This window comes from Prionailurus bengalensis, chromosome D4 (genome assembly GCF_016509475.1).
Source record: "Prionailurus bengalensis isolate Pbe53 chromosome D4, Fcat_Pben_1.1_paternal_pri, whole genome shotgun sequence".
Taxonomy (NCBI): domain Eukaryota; kingdom Metazoa; phylum Chordata; class Mammalia; order Carnivora; family Felidae; genus Prionailurus; species Prionailurus bengalensis.
The window spans coordinates 89,641,159-89,660,820 of record NC_057359.1 but is presented as its reverse complement, the minus strand read 5'-3'; the positions used below and the strand labels follow the sequence as shown (position 1 = coordinate 89,660,820).

At 51.6% G+C, this 19,662-nt stretch overlaps 1 protein-coding gene across 12 annotated transcripts in view; it reads left to right on the top strand.

Annotated features, from left to right (window-relative positions):
- The window catches only part of RAPGEF1 (Rap guanine nucleotide exchange factor 1), a 133,102-nt gene that overhangs the window by 71,462 nt on the left and 41,978 nt on the right, over positions 1-19,662 (top strand). For all 12 annotated transcript variants that reach the window (XM_043565754.1, XM_043565752.1, XM_043565757.1 and 9 more), the window contains 6 exons: positions 1,079-1,257; positions 4,947-5,103; positions 17,165-17,253; positions 17,928-18,080; positions 18,556-18,679; positions 19,120-19,303. In XM_043565754.1, the coding sequence (XP_043421689.1) occupies positions 1,079-1,257; positions 4,947-5,103; positions 17,165-17,253; positions 17,928-18,080; positions 18,556-18,679; positions 19,120-19,303 (886 nt within the window). The remainder of the gene's footprint in view (positions 1-1,078; positions 1,258-4,946; positions 5,104-17,164; positions 17,254-17,927; positions 18,081-18,555; positions 18,680-19,119; positions 19,304-19,662) is intronic.

The following is a 19,662-nucleotide window of genomic DNA, read 5'->3' as shown; positions in this document are numbered from 1 at the left end:
GTTCTTCTTGCCCTTGGGTGCTTTTATTTGTATGTTCGCTGGACCTCAGAGAGCCCACGGGTGGCAGCTTTCCTCATACACAGCAATCGCAGTTTGTGCCGGACATGTAACCAGTTCTACTTGAATCGGGTATCCATTTTTGGACTTATCTGTCTTACAGATCATCTTTGATTTCCCTTCCCTGCCAGCCAGCTGGGACCCGGGCCTCTGACCTGAGGGCCATATAGAGGGAGGTTGGGGGAAGGAACCAGGGGGTGTGTGTGCCCACTGACTGGATTTGAGGCATCCTGTAGTCAAGGAGAAAAGATGTGGGCATGGGAGTTTGAATACTGCTAAGTGCAGGGCTCCGGAGTTCATTTTCCTCCTCGCTGTGCTTTCTTCGGGAGCAGAGGAACTATGGATGCTGTTAGCATTTGCTACACGAGCGATGATTGAATCGTTGCTACCTGCCCCAGCGCCTTCCCCTTTTCACCCCAGAGCATCCACCCCTTCTAACCCTGGGGTTTCTAGACCCTTCGGGTGAGCCAAGCCATTTCATTGAGAGGGAACTGCATCTTCGGACTCAGTGTGGGAATCTAGTGAGGGGTCCTGGGAGAATGGGCTTTGAACACAAATGCCTCTGGCCATCTTCTGTCCCTCAGATCTTTGAAAGGCCTGGGGTCTCTTGATTTGGTTTACTGGATGGATAGGCACCATGAGATTTAACTGCGGGTTCGCTAAGCTTCCTACAGCCATCAGCAAATTAGTGCTCACTATGCTTAATGTGCTATCTCAGTGTGGTGGAGAAGGATCCTCGAAGCAGTTTTCAAGACCTCAGCCACATTCAGTCTCTACCAGGAAGGGAATTCAGAAATATCTGAATGAACGTTCTTGGTCCGAGCTCCCTTCTGCTTCCTAGCCTAGCCTCTGGATCCTGACTGCAATCCTTAGAAAGTAATTTGGCTTGGTTTCTGCAGCAAGAAGTCTCTTCTGCTTGCATCAGTCTCCAGCTAGTCGATAGGAAAGCGTACTTTATTTTTTTCGAAACCGCTCCCTTTAATCTCTCTCCTCCCTCCTTATGCTTAACATTTCCTTTCAGAACCTGAGCTGGCTGGAAGAGAAAGAGAAGGAGGTCGTTAGTGCCTTGCGCTACTTCAAGACCATTGTGGACAAAATGGCTATTGATAAGAAGGTACTGGAGATGCTTCCAGGGTCAGCCAGTAAGGTGCTGGAGGCCATCTTACCCCTGGTGCAGAGCGACCCTCGGATTCAGCACAGGTGAGTTGCCCTGAAATCCTTGACTGTGTCAGAGCAAGGGAGGCCTACGGGCGTCTTGGTTTGGGGGCCCTTCAAACTTAGGGCTCCTGGGAAGAGTGAAGAGTGCGGGGAGGGAAAAGAGCCTTCTCCCCACCCTTCACAGCTATGACTTGATGCTCTCCCAAGGTCGAGGTCGTTGTTACTCATGAGGCCTCGACCCTGAGGGAGATCTCTAGCCTTGCTCGGGATGTAGCCACAGGGTAAGTCTGTGGTGGTTTCTTGGCCTTAGGTCATTGGCAATAATCACATTGATTTGGACACATTTCTAGTACCCTTCCATTAGCCGTGGTGTATTACGACATTAAATCCTATTAATACCCAGCCTGGTAGAGACCTCAACTGCCTAGCTGATTAGGCCAAAAGAGATCGAGAATCCCATTCGAGCATGGATTAATGAAACCTTTAACTGTATCAGACCAGGATCTCCCAGACAGCACCCGGATTCCCTGGAAGCCAGGGATGTCGGGAGGAGTCAGCCTGCGTCCCAGCGAGCTTTGGTTGAGGAACACTTACCGCTAGAGTGCGTTTTCCCGTCAGAGTCTGGGAGCAGCTTGCTCTGGTCTTCACTGTTAGGTAGAGAAGGAAAAGGGGTACTCGGTGTGGTCTTAGCTGAGGCCTAGCAGAGGTGCCCGCTGGCTCTGTGTTTCTTTTCTGGTACCTGCTCAGGATAAACGCAGCTGTGTTTTCTGCTCCTTGAGATGGTTTGGTGTTCGTCCAACCCCATGAGATTGAGCTTTTGTGAACTGCTTTCAGAACTTGGCAACGAAGTGCATAGTTTTCTTCTTCTGGGAGATCATGCAAACAAGTGTCTTTATTTCCAAGAAGCTCTCTGGCCTGGGCCTTCCACCCTGGAGTTTCAGCTGACCTCTGTAGACTGTGGTCTTTTGGCCAGTTGGTGGCGGAGGAAAAAACTGTCGGGATGACTTTGCCCTGCTACTGTCTTTGCTTTCCAGGCCGTGCTCCTGTCACCGAGGAGGAGCCTGGGGAAATGAGTCCCTTCATGCCCTGCTGAGTGGCCGCCACGCACAGAGTGCTTTGTGTGCTGGGCTTGAGACCGAGTACCGTGTCCCTCCCGTAGTTAACCCCGTGCCCAGCTCGTAGAAGGGCCCGGTGCCGTTCTCCTTTGAGGGGATGTGCCCAACAAGTGCGCTAGGGTCAGATGTGTAGATGGTTTTTATGCAGAGTTCTCCTCCACCCCTTTTCGTGTGAGTGTCCCTACCGCGGTGGAGTTTGAACCTAGTGGTACCGAGCGGAGCTCTGTTGGGATTTGAAGGAGGGAGAGTTAGAGGAGACTCCATGGCCCAATTAAACTTCCCGCAGGAGAAGATGCTCGAGCGGGACCTGAAGGAAGGGTGGGAATAGGCGCAAACACTGAGATCAAGCAAGCGGTAGGACAGTGGTTTGGGGGCATTTTTTGTCTATGGGGAGATCTTATAACTATTTTGTAGTTGGCAAAAATTATTTCACGTCTATAGCAGTTTCCTAGAGGGAAAGAGAAATGCCCGGGCGTGGCCATAAGGAGCGATGATTTTCTTTTCTCTGGCAGTCCCTTGGCTGATACCACTTAAGGGATGTTTCTTCCTGAGATTCTCGCAAAGCCAACGGATGATCTTTTTCTCAACCACCCTGATATCTCCTCTTCAAAGGTTTCTCTTAGGTTCCTTCCGTCATCATTCCTCCCGGTGCAGTTTGTGAGCTAGGAAGGGGTTTCCCGCCTTCTGCTCAGAGCATCTCTGTGGGTTGGGTCCCAGCTGGTGGGCCCTTCATCTCCGTCCCCTAGGGTGCTGGGACAGTGGCGGACCAGCCTTTGAACAAGCAGCGGCTGTTTGGGCGTGAACAGTGAGCGGAGGAACCTTCTCCCACGCTGGGGAGTGTGTGGCGCACAGAGACGTGTGGCCACTGGACATTCTCCTGGTTACGGGACCCTCCTTCCTTTCTTAATGTCTCAGCCCCTGACACAGAGGAGTATTCCAAGCTAACTCTGTGAAGCGTGGCCACGACTGCCGAATTCTTCAGGTGCTTTCAGGATGTTACCATTCAACGCAGGTAGAAATCGAGCATTGTGTAAAAGTGTCTGCCTGCCTCCTTTTCATCTAGTTCTGGCCACTAGTTTAACAGTGTGGTCGACGCTTTGGCAGAATCCCCCAAGGGCACTTTGGCAGAAGGTGGCCGTCTTGGTTGAAAGAGGCCTCACCTGGCCCTGCCGGGACGAGGCGGAGGAGGCTTGGAGTTGCTGGAAGGGCCATCCCCCCACCTCCTGCAGGATGGCACCGCCGATGGCCCAGCCCCCAGGGGAGACCAGTTCTCGGCCCCTTCAGCGGCCCTCTTTCCAGCACCCAGCACTTTCACTCATACTCTTCCCTGAGGCAGCCCAGCCCTGGCTCTCCCGGGGCCCCCTTGGTAAACTGTTCTGGTTTCGAAGGGGACCGGAGTTTGCCTTCGTTCCTTCTGACTGCTCTCTTCTCCTGCTGGAACACGCACAGCGCGGAGTGAGTGGCTAAATGGAAATCGTAGATCTCCTGGAAAGTGTTTGCCCGTCACCTGATTCTGAAGAGCTTCTCGCTAGAGCTTTGTTTGTTTCAGGGTTTCGTTGTAAGCAGCTTTGTTTTAGAAGCTGTCTTAGTCATGTCTTACGGTATTGTATCCTTTCCTTCAAATTCTATCTTGGGCTGCTCAACATCCCCCTCATTCTTTTTCTCCCCCAACCTTTTTCTTTTTTTTTTTTTTTTTGAGGGGAAGAAGGGGCATTCCACAAATTCCATATTTTTGCCCTTCCTCTCTTATGGTACATAATATTTAAAATGGAAAGATAATCCTTTCCATAATTCCTAGAGAAAAGTACCTCCGGTTACTTAAAAATGTGTGGAAGATATATAGAGTGTACATCTGGGCCTCCCCTCCCCAGTCAGCGAGGCCTCCGGAAGTAGCCGGGCCTTCCGTTCGCGGTGAGCGGTCGACGCCTCCGCCAGCAGAGGCCTCCTCGCCCCTCGTCCGTCGTCCTTCTGGAAACGCTCTTCATGAGTGCGGGGCTCTGGCAGGTCTGCCATGGTCATGGTGCAGAGAGTGGAGCTCAGCCCACGTTGGAAGGAATTCCGGTGAGCTACAGACCATTCAAGCTCACATTTAGAGGCTGTTTCGGTAGAGGATCCTGCCTGCTGAAATGCCACGCACCCGCTGGCTCCTTGTGGCCCATCTAACATGAGTGTTAGTCTGACTGAGAACGAGAAGCGTGTAGTGCTTTTGACCCCTGATTAGCAGCTAGGAGGAGGGGAGGGAGGGGAGGGGAGGGAGAGGTCAGGATCCTGCGGAAGGGGGGTGGGGGGGGGGTGGCGGGAAGTTTGAAGAAGCATGTCAGCTGTGGAAATAAGCACATAAACTGTGGCGGGATTTTTATCTGTTATGTTTGGAAAATGAAAACAGTCTTATAACAGACTAGAATATAAAGCTGTATACGGTGTGTGTTGGATTTATAAGGGCATAGATTCAGGGGAACGTTTGTCACGAAAAGGAGGTGTGGGTCTTCCGGAGAGAAAGGGTTAGAAGTGAGCCCTTGTCTCCAAGAAACCACTTCTGTATCAAACAGCAGCTTCAAGTGACGGTCGTGCTTCAGAGGGTTCACCTTCTTTAAGAAACTCTTCTCTTGCCCCCAGCTCAGCCCTCTCCTCCTGCTACAGCCGGGTGTACCAAAGTCTCGCCAACCTCATCCGCTGGTCTGACCAAGTGATGCTGGAAGGGGTGAACTCAGAAGACAAAGAGATGGTCACGACGGTGAAAGGGGTCATCAAGGCTGTGCTGGACGGCGTGAAGGTAGGACACGGGCTGCCAGCGGCCTCCCCGCTGGGCGTCTGTCACACAACAACTTGTTCCCAAGCTTCACGCTTTGGAACGAACGTCTCCGAGCGTCTCTGGTGTTGCTGCCCGGTCCGATGGCCATTTAATTCTCTCTGGGACAGATGGCTCTCAGAGCACTAAAGCCTGTGGCCTGATCGTCTCGATGCTGGCAAAGCTGCCAGAAGTAGTCAGCCCTCAGTGAGGCTCTGTGGTACAGCTCTGACCGTGTGTGCCTGCCTGCTAGACAGGACGCAGAGGAAGTTGTCTCTGCACTGACTGGCCGCCGAGCTCTCAGCAAGTCGACCGCCACCATTTCACATTCTGAGAACTTCTGTGATTCTTGGTAGAAAAGTCGGATTGAGATGAGTAAGGAATGAAACTGGGTCTGACGTTCTGGAATTTACCGGCCAGAGAAGTCGGGAACAGCGTGGTGGGAAATTACGAAACCTAGTTGAGGTGGGAAGCAGAGGCCACAGAGCGCCCGGGATAAACTCTAATTGACACAGTAGGTCCTATGGGTGAGGAGCAAGACAGGATGTAAGTACGAGGTGGCTGAGGGCCTTCGGGTCGGGATTCGTGCCGCGGGCAGGGGGAAAGTGGAGACCTGCTGGTCCGCGAGGCCATGTTAGCAGTGGAAAGAGGGCTAGCCTGGGGCCTGCCCGGCTAGGTTTGAATCCAAGTTCACCACTTACTAGTCTGTGAGCTTAAGCAATCTATTCGGTCTAGGGTTCTGCACCTCAATTAACTCATCTGTGAAATGGGTACGATGATAGTGCCATCTATCCTAGGGTTGTGGGAAGTATTAAATTAATACGTGGAAAGCTCTTAGAACAACACCTAGTACATACTAAGCACTCAGACTTTAGCTGCTATTCCTTATTAATTTTGTGGTGCCAGGTGTGTGCTTTGGAGACCAGTCTCTTGGCTTAGGGGAAGGAAAAAACAGCTGTGTCCTCCTTCTTTCCACGCCCTTCAGTTCAAAGTTGTAGCTGAGGTGCTTAACCTAGGTCCAAGAAAACCTCCTTCACCACTCAGCCGTCCCAGCAGATTCCTAAAAGCTGTCTCCTTGGATTGACGTCCCGCGGAAGTTCCGGAGAGTCGAGTAAAGATGCCCAGATGGTAAAAGTCACAGAGGGAAGACTAAGAAAGCCTTGCTTAGCATTACGACTTGCTCTAGAATGAATCGTGTCGACTGGGGCCACATAAGGAGGGCCGCCGTGTCGGTGGGACGTCAGGAAGCTCATGTAGAGAGAGGCTTGGCTGGATGCCACCACATCTCGTCTGCTGGCCCAGGCTCTGTGCATTCCCCAGAGCGTATTAGGTCCTGCCATGTCTGTGTGGGCCAGGGCGACTTAAGGGTAAAGGCCCAGAGTGGCCCGTCCTGTAAGGCCTTGTGTCACTTTCCAGATTTTGGGGTGTAGCCATACGCATTTTCCCTGTCGCTTTCCCCGGGAGCTCTTGGAGGTCGGCAGTGCAGAATGAGACGTGACCTGGGTCGCACGTCACCAGCAGAGCGTGTGGAATTCTGGCTCACACACCCCTTGCTCTTCCTGCCCAGGCTTCTGGAAATGCTGTTGTTTTGCAGGTGACATTGTTCAGGTTTCCTTCTACTGAATTATCACGAGATGTGTGAAACAAGTTAGAGTGCCCAAAATAGACGAGATGGAGTTTCTGTGTGTGAAGCTTTGTCACGTTCCCAAGTAACTTCTCGTTACGGGATCGTTAAAGCACCCCAGTACCCGCTGAAAGGCATGTCGAAAAGAAAAATTTCTCTGATTTTTCAAACTGACCAATGAGAGAGGGAGAGAGAAACCTCCAGATTATGAACCTGTCAGTGTCTGGACACAAAGAACATTTCCATGATTTTTTTTAAGTTGTTTATTTCGAGAGAGAGAGTGCAAGTGGGGGAGAAGCAGAGAGAGAGGGAGACGGAGAATCCGAAGCAGGCCCTGCACTGTCAGCACAGAGCCCCGTGTGGGGCTCGAACTCATGAGCCGCGAGATCATGACCTGAGCCGAAACCAAGAGTCAGATGCTCAACCGACTGAGCCACTCGGGTGCCCTTCCACAATTGTTTTTAAAATACTTGACCCAGGGGCGCCTGGGTGGCTCAGTCGTTAGAGCTTCCAGCTCTTGATTTTGACTCGGGTTATGATCCAAGAGCTGTGGGATCGAGCTCTGCACTGAGCATGGTGCCTGCTTGAGATTCCCTCCCTCCCTCCCTCGCTCTCTCCCTCTCTCTTTCTTTCTCTCCTCCCCCTCCCCCTTCACCTCCCCCTCCCATATTTTCCCCCTCCCTCCCCCTCCCAAAATAAGAAAAATAAAAAATACTTGACCCAGAACGAAGACGCTAGGTGATGACCTCTCTGAGTCCACTTTTGTTTCATTTATTCAGGATTCCCTTCTCGAGAGCCTCCTCGGGTGCCAGCCGGTGCCGTACGATCGGGAATGTAGTGACACCCCTGCCACAGTCCCTGACCATTAGCTTAGGACCTGCAGAGGGAGAAGGACAGCAGAGCTTGTCATTCTGTAATCATGACGAGGTCTAGTGTTACAAGAGAAAGTGGCACGTGGCCTCACTTGGTCGGGCGTTTGGCTCACCTTCCCCTTTCAGGGTGGTCAGAGACTCTGTCCCGAGGGCGAGACGGGCCAAAGGCAGAAAGGGGTGTGCGGGAGCCGGCCTGCCGCTGGAAGCGTGTTGCAACTGGAATCGGTCGAGGGAGCAGGGACGGTCCGAACGCTGTGCTGTTGGCGTTTGTTGTTGAGATGTCATAGTAGCAACAGCTGACATTTAGTCCCTCCCGATGCTCATAACGACTCTTGCCGTGGGCGTGATCGCCCCTTCGCAGGTGTGGGAACAGGCCGAGGCAGCCCAGTGGTCAGCGGCGAGGTCGTGACTCCCACCCGGGGCTGCCGGACCCCAGACCCCGCGCGCCTCCTGTCACCCTCGGCCTCCCCCGACGTGAGGGAGACCCAGCTTAGCCCAGGGACTGCCTGTGCGTCCCCCCTCGCCGCCAGCCGGCCTCCAGCCCCTCTCCTGTCCCCATCGGGCTGAGGACACCGTATAAGCCTGGGTCGTGGTGGAGTGAGTGAGCCTCAGTTCGCTGGGAGGGATGGGGCCGCGCAGAGATGTGAGGATGTTGTCATCCCGCTCGTAGGAGAGACGTTGGCGCGTGCCTTTAAAGTGACTCACCATCTTCCAAGTAACTCATTCAGTTGTTAAATGGAATTCCTTTTTTGAACGGTCGAAGAAGTATTTTCAAACAGGGTTGCTCTGCTTCTATCCCTGAATGGGGGTAGCACCATTTATTATTTAAAGCCCTGAGTAAATGTCACTTGCTAGCTCTGTAACCTTGGGCAAGTGACTTGTGTGAGTTTCGAGTAGATTTTTAAATGTTTACCCTGAAGAACTGGAGAAAGGTCAAGAAAGAGAACGTATATGAAGTATCTGGCCAGTAAGTGCTAGGTGCCCAGTAAATGGCGGGTAGGTACCATTAACCACGGAAATGTTAGCGTCCAGGATGGCTTGCGCCTGCCTGTCTTTGACGGTGCTTGTGGTTCGCTTCTGTGCATCTCCGGTCGAAAGACAGACCTGTCGTTATCGCCTGATCTGGCCCGGGCAGGTGCTCTGCTAGTGGGGCCTGAGGCCCAGAGAGGATGGTGGCCATCTAAGGAAGGGATCGAAAGGCCCTCACTCTCCCTAGCACCTGGCTCTCTGCGGCCCTGCTCCTCTGGCTCGAGCGGGTGACCCGGCTTGTCCTTCGGAAGCCAGTGTGCCAGCTCTCCGTGCCCTTCCGTCTAAACATCAGCCTTTCTTCCTGTCTCAGATGCAACGTCTCTCACCGAGCTCCCTGGGCTCTGCTTGCCCCCGTGGCACGCCCTCCCAGGTGTCAGTTCTCAGACCCAGAGCCTCTCTCCCCGGCCTCCAGCTCCCCCCGCCCCTTCACACACACGCTTTTCTTTTTCGACCTTGCGCCGACAGCCTTGGAGGAGAGTACCTGCCGTTCTGTCGTCCCCACCCGCACTTGCGCTCGTGTTCTGTCCCGGACCCCCTTCGTACCCGTTAACCGACAGAATAGAACAGCCCATTACTCTACGAGCAAAATGGGTTTATTCGGGAATAGCAGACAATTGCAATTCGGGACGGGCAAGTCCAACAGAGAGAGAGGATTATTTTAGGAGGAGGATGCTGGGAGGGGCTGTCCTGACCCGGAGATTGGCAGGAAGGAGTTCAGGGTGAGGGCGGTTTCTCACTGGCCGAGTCGCTGGGGTGGAGGGTTTCTCGTCGGAGACGCCGGGTCCGTCCTTCCCGCTGGGCCCGCGATCACGGTGCTCTCCTGGTGAAGGTGCCTCTGCTGGGCTCTGTAAGCGACGATTCCTCCTGTGACTGATGTCATTGGTGTGGCTCCCTTCGTAACCTCCCAGGTCCACTTTTAGTGAGCTTTGCCTGTATCAGTTTTCACTTACAACGGGAATATTTTGTAGGAAGTGTTTTTCTGACTACGTCAGTCAGGATTATGTCCGACTGCAAGAAAATCCACAGTAATACTGGCTTTTAAACTTAACTCTCCTTCATGGCCAAGAAGCCCACAGATGGGCAGTCTGAGGCTAATGACATTTTCACAAAATGGTCAGGCATGTGGTCGTCTCCCATCTTGCTTTCCTGCCATCCTTAGTTAGCACATGGAATCCACCTCATGGTCCCGAACAACTGCTCCTGCTCCATCTATCGTGACTGCATTCCAGCGAGTGAGGAGGAAGAGAGAGTAGGAAGGTGCGCCCTCTCCGTTTGAGGATGCTTCCTCAAAGACCTCACAGAACTCACTCACACTTCATTGATCACAGCTTGGTCACATGCCCAGCTGAAATTCTGCTAAGGAGGAAGAACAAGTCGTGGGGCAACTTGCTGTCCCTGCCACACTGACATCTCAAATAAGCCATCTCTTTTATTCCTCGTTCAGCCTATTTTTTTATTTTTTGATGAAAACGTTCAAATATCTGCCACGAGAAAAATGGGGTAATGAAGCCCCATTGCATAGCTGTGCGGTTGTTCGCTCCTGGCCAGTCTTGTTCCTCTGCCTGCTCCCCGGGATCGCTGGAAGCAAATCACAGATCCCATGTCCTTCCGCCTGGAAATGCCCGTGCAGAGCTTGAGGCCACGGTGAGCTTTTTCTGCAGAGGGCCAGGGAATAAATACTCGAAGCCTCTCAGGCTACATACCTTCTCTGCTGCCTATGGGTCTCTGTTGCATGTTGTCATTGGTTTATGTAATTTTTTTTTTCTTTTTAAAGAATTCTCACCTTGAGGGCCTTACAGAAAGCAAGCCCTGGGCTGGATCCTGCCCGTATGCAGGGCATAGTTTTCTGGTTTTAAACAGTTTGCTTTTCAGTTCAGGGTCCAGATAAAGCCCGTATGCTTCTTAGTCCGTTAACATGCGTCTAAAGATCGCTTTTCTCTGTCTGTTTGTCCTTGCGGCTTACTTGTGTTGTTAGGAAGGGTTACTGCTGTCACAGGTCTCCCACGTTCTGGATTTTGTGCTGATGACATCCAAACAGTGTTGTCTGGCATGTTCCCCTCTCCCCTGAATTCCCTGTGAAACTAGAGGCTGAATCAGTTTCAGGTTTTTGTATTTCGAATGCTCCCTCAGTGCTGCCCTCACCTCCATCAAGAGGCATGTTTCCTTTTCTTTTTTTTTAAAAAAAACACAAACCTGTTTTAAGTTTATTTATTTACTTATGAGAGAGAGAATGAGTGTGAGCAGGGGAGGAGCAGAGAAAGAGGGAGAGAGATGATCTGAAGCAGGTCCAGCAGAGAGCCCGACGCAGGGCTTGAACTCACGAACCGTGAGATCGTGACCTGAGCTGAAGTTAGACGCTTAACCTACTGAGCCACCCAGGTGCCCCTCCCTTTCTGATATTAGTAGCCATCCATGATTTTTGCCTAGATCTGTTCACTGATTTGGAGCTGCAGAATGATGAGTTTCTAATTCTTCGTGCCGTTCTCTCATTAGCTGGGAAACACTTAAATGACAGACCTCCCTTGTAAACTTACGGTTTTCCTGAGTGATCATTCTCAGAGAAGAGGCAGGATCCATGCTTAAGTCCTTCCTTTCTTTACCAGTTTTCAAAACAGTGCCTGTCTCCTAGCACCCTTTAACGTGACCAGTGCGTTGAGCTGTTTAAAATATCATTCTGAACTCATGAATTTACACGTGCTGGCCGTGCTCCCACCCACTGTGCTTGTCCCTCTTCCTGGTCCCCAGGCCCCATCTTTGGCCACTGAAAACTTTTTTAGGCTGTTTCCTGAGTTCCTGTGATATGACCCTAGAAGTCTTTGATAGTTTTCTTCGTAGTTGTCTTGGCATGAAAATCTGTTCCAGGCTCTTACCATCTGATAGTTGTTTTGTTTGGGGGTGGTGATACACAGCTTCATTGAGCTGTCATTCCCACACCATATAATTCACCCACTTAAAATGTATATGGTGATTTTTCTTTTTACTATATTCACACACTTGTACAGCCATCACCACGATCCATTTTAGAACATTTTCGTCACCTTCAGAAAGTAACTGCCTACCCTTTATGCTCTCCCCTCCCCCCCCCCTCATTTCTTGCCATCCCCCACCGCCCAGCCTTAGGCAGCCTGACCTCTATAGGTTTGCCTATTCTAGACATTTCATATAAAAGGAATCGTATACTCTGTGGCCCCTTGAGACCAGCTCCTGTCACTTAGTACAATGGTTTCAGAGTTCACGCGTGCCACAGCGTGTATCGGTACCTCCTTTCTTTTTCTTGCCAAATGATATTCCACTCTGTGGGTGCACCACGTTGCATTGTTTTCTCGTGGCCATTTGGACGTCTGAGTTTCCACCTTTCGGCACCCCTGAGTGAGGCTGCCGTGAACACTCCTGTGCACGTTGTTATGCGGGCGTGTATTTTCATTTCTCTTGGTGGTACACCCAGGAGCACAGCGGCTGGGCCACACGGTAACTCTGGGCTGGAAGCGGCTGCGTCATTTTCCACCCCATCTGCCGTGGATGCGGGCCTCAGCCTCTCCGGCCTCTCCACGGCCTCCATTCCCACCTGTGCTTTTTGGCAGATGTTCATTTCCCTGAGGGCTAATGATATGGAATCCCTTTTCGTGTGCTTATTGGCCGTCTGTGTCTCTCTTTGGAGACATGTCTGTTCAAGTCCTTTGCCCGTTTAAAAAAAGTCTTTCTTTAATCTTTATTTTTGAGAGAGAGAGAGAGCGAGCGCATGAGTGGGAGAGGGACAGAGAGAGAGAGGGAGACACAGACTCCGAAGCAGGCCCCAGGCTCTGAGACATCAGCACAGAGCCCGATGCGGGGCTTGAACTCACAAGAGCAAGTTCATGACCTGAGCCAAAGTCAGATGCTTAACCGACTGAGCCACCCAGGCACCCGCTTTGCCCATTTTTAAATTGGGCTTTCGTTTTATTATTGAGTTATAAGGTACCTTGTACATTGCTTACCACAGAACTGTAATCAGCCGTTCCTTTAGGGAGCCCTGCTTCCCTTTGCTGGGAAGTCCCGTTTAGAGACCACACTGAGGGCTGATGTTCTCATCGCTGCTGGTGGGTCACGCGGTTAGTTTCTGTAAGACAAAACACATCTGGAGTTTCTGCTGGTACTTGCAATTCGCATTCAGCACCACCGGGGTTTTCACTTAGCCTCATCAAACTCGTGTCTTAATTTTTTTCCTCCCACACTGAATCTGAGGTCTCCTCTGGCTGCCTTGTCTTTAGTCCGTTTGAGGAATGACAGCCAGTGTCTTGCGGCTGGAGTGGCCCTCGGAGAGCTGACTTCGGGAGTCCCTCACTGCCCAGCCCACTTGTTCCCCAGTGCTTGCTGCACAGGAGAAGGAGGCCGCCTCCTCTGCTCTGTGGCTGCCTCACCCCTCAGACTCCAGGCGGGAAGGTCCCTTCTTTTCACCATGAAAAAGCTAGACACCCCTGTGATTTCATTCTGCTGCTTCGGTCCGGGAAACTCCCAACCGGCGGCCTCCATGCGGTGTCCTTGGCGAAGGACTTGTCTTAGGACCGCTGAGCAGTAGAGGGGCTCTGTCATGGCCTGAACCCAGAAGACTCACAGGGCCAGAAGGTGACTGAGGATGGACAGCGAGGGGCCGGGGTGAGGGGGGAGCAGGATTGGTGGCCACTGCCCGTAGACTGGTGCGCTTCTCAGGCACGGCGTGTGAGCCTGGGAGGATTGGCCACGGTGTGGTGCCCACTGGTAGGGGCAGCATGGCAGCCACTCTTAGGAGCGTTGCCCGTGGCCGCACCTCGTAGGGGCCCTTGTGCGGCCCGTGTGCCCTCTGCCGGACGGGGGCTTTGTCTTAGTGCCAAGGAGGAGATGGGAGGACCACAGCTCGTACTTTGACTTGTTGAAGGTCACTCAAGATGGGAATATCACTATGATCGTTTTCAGCACGAATAAAATGAGCACAGAAATAAAGTATTATGCACTTAGAAAGATACTCTTCCCAATACCCTTTGGCTTTTGAAGACTGCTTTTCAGTGGACCGGTCGTTGTCGGGTTCACAGTCACCGGCTGTGCGCACAGTCTGGTCTTTTCACACCTGTGCCTCCAGAGGGCTGAAAAGTCTGACGTCCCTCTCGGAAATTCTGCCTTTAGTAGGAGTCAGGCTCTTGCCGCACTGCCCATGGCCAGCTTTGACCGAGATTAGGTTTCTGGTGCAGTAGCCAGACGCGCGCACCTTCTGGAGGTTCCCTTCTGTCTCCTTCTGGGGCCGGAAGGGTGGTAGGGGTGGAAAAGCTGCCTGCCCCTTTTGCCCCCTCCATGAGCCAAGGCTGGCAAACCGGCGGAAGGGAGACTTTCCGCCACCACGTCGTCGTGTGGGAGTTCGGGTGCGCGCTTGTGCCGATGTGCCCATCGTTCCGTGACTCCTGCACCGTTGCTCAGCTGCCCGTCCAGAAAGATGGCATGCTGATCATAATTGCCCGTGAATCAGTGAAGAGTTAGTGGAATTTTCTCCGACGTCAGCCGATGCGAGAACACATACTTCTCTCTGTTCTTCGCCCTGCTTGTGGAAAAGAGTAATGTGAACATGGGCCTTCCAGGATGCTTTGGTCTGGCCCTCTGACCCCCTCTGACACAGCGATGCTCTTCTGTGCAGCCCGGTGACTTGCTCCCCCTCCCACTCCCTGCTTTCTCTCCTCAACCCGTCATCTGTCTCCTTACTTTCAGTCTCGTCCTGGTCGTAATCACCAGCTAGGTAACTAGTGTCCAAGTGCCCATGAGATTTTATTTAACTTGTAAATTGTGAGAACAGGAACATAGGAACATTCTCCTTTCTTTGTCTAGTACTTGACTCTTAGAGATCTTACTTCTGTGTCTCCAAGAATAGGCAGCCGCTGTCCTGTCCTACAGAGTGGGGTGATGCTGATTCCAGCTGTACTGAGCATGCCTTTGGTTGTATTTTCTCGTTTTAATTAGTATTTCAGAAGTAATACGTGTTCATTATAGAAAATTTACAAAAATGCAAAGAAACAAAAGCAAGAAAATTAGGGGTGTTTCATAGCCATACTTTCTTTCTAGATGTGTATTGTTTCCATTAAAAAATTTTTTTTCAGTGTTTGTTTATTTTTGAAAGAGAGCGCATGAGTTAGGGAGAGGCAGAGAGAGAGGGAGATGCAGAATCCAAGGCAGGTTCCAGGCTCTGAGCCGTCAGCACAGAGCCCAGTGAGGGGCTCGAACTCACAGACCGTGAGATCATGACCTGAGCTGAAGTCGGACCCTTAACCGACTGAGCCACCTGGGGGCCCCTTCTTGTTTACGATTTATTTCCAAAACATACTGTATATCTGCCATGGGACCACCTGGAGCTATTTTCCACCAAACATTGTATTACATTTTCTTCCCGTGATATCACATATTCTCATGAGTTTGACTTGTATTGGCAACGTAATGGTCTGTTGCTTGGTTCTGTCGTAATTGACACAATCTGTATCTGATATTAACTATTTAGTTACAGAGCATTGAGTCTAATTTTATCTATTACATATAATGCTGTGATGACCATCCTTTGCAGGTTATTTTTTGCATACATCCATGACGTTTTCCTTGGGCTAAATTCTTTTTTTTTTTTTAATTTGTTTTAATGTTTATTTATTTTTGAGACAGACAGAGAGAGAGAGAGAGAGAGAGAGAAAGAGAGAGAGAGAATGACTGGGGGAGGGGCAGAGAGAGAGGGAGACACAGAATCCGAAGCAGGCTCCAGGCTCTGAACTGTCAGCACAGAGCCCGAGGCAGGGCTCGAACCCACAAACTGTGAGATCATGACATGAGCCAAAGTCGGATGCTCAACCTACTGAGCCACCTAGGCACCCCTCATTGGGCTAAATTCTTATAAAAAGAGTACAGATATTTAATTTTGACATGTACTGACAAATCATCCTCTAGGAAGGCTGTTCTCAAAGGACTACTCCTACCTACCGTGTCTGGAAGGTTCTGTTTTGTTACCATCAAAGCTGGAGAGTCCCTGATGACTATTGAGCACTGATGTTTATGTCTGTGAGTTTCCTCTTTGGTATTAGTTTTGATGTATTTGTCTTTTTCTTCTAGTTTTCATGTTTCTGACAGAATCCTTGTGCTAGGGAGGATATTAACCTTGCCTTAGCCCATGTGTTGTGATTCGTGTCTGTGGCATTTTGAGTTTGGAGAGGCTTTGCAGTCTCATTCAGGGGCATGTCGATGTTGCCCACTCACGCCCATTGCTGCCTCCTCTGTAACTTTAGAAATGGATATTCATGCTGAAATACTGAACCTTCCCCCCTGCCCCCAGACGCAAACAGGTCTTACCCAGATGTCCATCAACAGGAGAATGGATAAAGAGACGTAGGTTTGTGCATACATTGGAATATAACTCAGCCACGAGAAGGAACGGCTTACTCGTGCGCACGATGACGTGGACGGTCACACTGAGCAAGAGAGAAGCAGAATAGAGACAGGGCAGGGCAGGATGGTGGTTGCCCGGAGCTGCGGCTGCTGGGGGAAATGAGGAAGGGCTGGTCACGGGCACAGCTTCTTTTGTGGGGGAGCAGAAGTAGTAAAAGTCGCAGTTGCTGAGGGCAGCTCCACTGCGAGCAGACAAAACCATCGCGCCGGCTTTTACGGCACGTTAGTTAGATCGCCCCACAAAGCTGTTCAGACAAGATGCATGCAGGAGAGTGCATACTGTAATGGTTCCATTTATGTCAAGTTCTGGGCAAATGTAATCTGCGAAACAGAAGTAAAACCATGGTTGGGGTGGGGCAGAGGCTCTGGAGAGAGCGGCGGAAATGTTCGGTATTTTTTGAGTGGTATTTACACGGGTATTTGTGATCATCAGACCCCATCAAACTGGGGAAAATTGCATTCTAGTTGAGAAAAAAAAAAACAAACAAGCAGGCCCTGATCTTTCTCTCTTTTTTGTGTGTAAAAAATATATTTTCCAAAGTCACGTCTCCACTGGGTAATAGGCCGTTAACTTTCTGTCGGTCAACAAAGATGCTGACCAGTCATCTCAGGATACCAGCTGCCGCCACACCCGGGGCCACCTCGCTTTGGGAAACCACCCTCCCCATGCCGGAGGTTTGCTCCTTAACATAGGCAGCGCCCTGCACGTTATAGGATGCAATTTAATGGCTTTCAGGAACTAAAGAGTAGTTCTCCCCCCACAAACTGGCTGGGAATCTGTTCTGCTGGAATGTAATTTCAGTGTTAAACTTCGTTATTTCGAGACAGCAGGGTTTGTCATTTCCCTCTTCCAAGAGGAAGTACCTTTATGTATCTTGAAACGTCTCAACACGCTATGAAGGTATTTTTTGGAGGGTAGGGGACATTTTGGGAAGTTCAGATTATCTAAATCGAACAGTACTTGCATTAACGGTGTGCGGGAAATCTCCAGGCACAAAAAGAGACTGGGCGGAGGACAGACAGCTGACCTGCCTTGGGGTGAGAACCGAGCAGCAAGGAGCTGTCCTAGTGCCTCATGGCTTCTCTCTTGTGTGGGGTACAGGAGCTGGTCAGACTTACCATCGAGAAGCAGGGGCATCCGTCTCCAACCAGCCCAGTGAAACCCAGTTCCCCAGCCTGCAGACCTGACGGGTGAGTTCTGACTAAACCCTCCAGCCACTGGCCACTTGGGTCTCCCCTTGAGAGAGAGCGTGAGCCCCATCAGGTAGGCTGTTGGTGGCCTGTGTTGCTTTAAAGTGTGTCCAGCTCGCTCATGTTTCGAAGTATTGCCTGATCTCAGGGTTAGCGGTCAGCGTGACTCTTTCTCAGGCTGCTGCGTGAGACCATGACCCCCACCTGTGCTCTTCCGGAGCCACTTCCCTCCGTAACTGGAAAGAGCTTAGAGGGTTGGGTTTTGGGGATTGGGCTTGAGAGAACTGAGCTTCGTCAAGAGAGTAAACTGCTGAGGGCAGTGTGGACAGTTTCAAGGCCTTGTAACCATTTCTGCTACAAGCTCCTAGTAAAAATATAAAACATAATAATTTGGAGCATGTCGAGAACCTTCAGACCATGTCTTCTGAAGTTTCCTCTTACAGACAAGGAAACAGATGCAGTCGGGGGGTCCTGGCCGAACTCCTGCTATTTTTGGTGATCAAACAGACTTGAAACCCCATCTGTGCCATAGAGCTCCAGGGACAGGGTCCAGGGCTCCTGCTGCTCGGCCCGGTGCCCTGCCTCGGTTCCATGGCCCGGTCACACCCTGCCCCGCTCGGGACCTGCGTGTGCTCTGTAACCTTCTGTAATCCCAGGTTCTTCTCATCCTCCAGCCAGTCTGAGGTCCCCCTGACAGATCGAGAGATGGAGATTCTGAACAAGACAAGTGGCCTCTCCCAGTCAGCCGAGCTGCTTCCAGACTCTACAGATGAAGAGGTCGCGCCCCCCAAACCCCCCTTACCTGGCATTCGGGTGGTTGATAATAGGTAATTTTTTTTTTTTCTGGCACCCTCTTCTGTTTATGATGTAATCTGATAAATGGATGGGTAGATGAACCAAAACGAAGACGGTGCCATTAGGGTAAGAACTTGGAACCCAGCCCCTCGCTCTTTAGAAGCCTGGGAATCTTGATCATCCTCGGGGAGGATCATCTGTGGAGGACGAGCCCGGCCCCAGCGCCCGCCCTTGCCGCGCCCTCCAAGAATTCCCAGCGGCTTGCCTCTTAGCCTTCGTATGACTTACTATGGAAGGAAAAGAAAAGATGTTTCTGATTCTTGGTGTTTTGTTTTGGCATTGATAGGTTTTCTTTTGGCAGCAGTGGAGGGGGACGGGAGTTAAAAGTGTTCAAAGTAGGTGTGAAGTCTCTGATAATGAAAGAATCCCACATTCTGTACCCTGACGCCTTTTTAAAGAGCTTCTGTTTGGGTTTTCGGTTTGATAGGGTTTCTCAATCTATTTCAGTCCTCCACCAGCATTGCCACCGAAGAAAAGACAGTCAGCTCCGTCCCCGACCCGAGTGGCCGTCGTGGCCCCCATGAGTCGGGCCACCAGTGGTTCCAGTTTGCCCGTTGGAATTAATAGGCAGGTAATGTCGCCCCGTCTGGAAGGCAGAGGAAGGCTTTGGGTGTGGGAATTTGGCTCCCGAGGCGAAAAGAAACCCAGTGGTCTTCAGCCCCTGGCAGTGGGAGGACCGTTGCTTCTCTGTATGGGACCGCCGGACGGGGTGGAAGTTCCCGCGTGGGGGAGGAGGTCAGGGTGGGGAGGCTGGAGCCAAAGAGCGTCTCCTGCGGACATCTGAGGCTGGCCCTGGGGCCCTCGCTGGCGACACACTCCCAGCACTCGTAAAGGCTCCTTTCTCAGGAGTCACAGACACAGCTTGTTAGTGCTTACATCAAAGACGGGCCTTTGCAGCCGGTTTCTGAGCTTGGCAGTCTCCTCTAAGTCAGTGTACCGATTCCTCTCCCCTGGGCTCTGCCACCATTTCTCAGAAGTGACTTGGGCCTGGTTTTCATTTCTCCACACCAGGATTTTGACGTGGACTGTTACACACAGAGGCGGCTGTCAGGAGGCAGCCACTCATACGGCGGAGAATCGCCCCGCCTGTCCCCCTGCAGCAGCATGGGCAAGCTCAGCAAGTCAGACGAGCAGCTGTCCTCTCTGGACAGGGACAGCGGGCAGTGCTCCCGGAACACAAGCTGTGAAACACTAGGTGGGCTCAGCCATCTCTCACCTCTCCTGTCTCTCCGCGTCTTGGTGGCCGCTTTGGGGTCATACGGCGATGCCAGCCTTGGTCCTACGACCCTGATCTGTCTCTTCGACTGCAAGATGGGGCTGCCGGTATCTGTCTGTCCCCAGGAGGTTGAACGTTTAGATGGAACAACCATGTGAAACTGCCTGGGAGATGCTCAGATGGTGGCTATTACTGTGGTTAATCCGTCAGTGTGTGATCTGACTCCCGTGGCCAAAATTAAGAGCCATCTGTGCTCAGAGCTATAGATGACAGGGAGAGCCCATGACGGCTTTTGACGGAGGGTGAGGGCAGGTGGGCAGCACATGCTGACCTCCCGG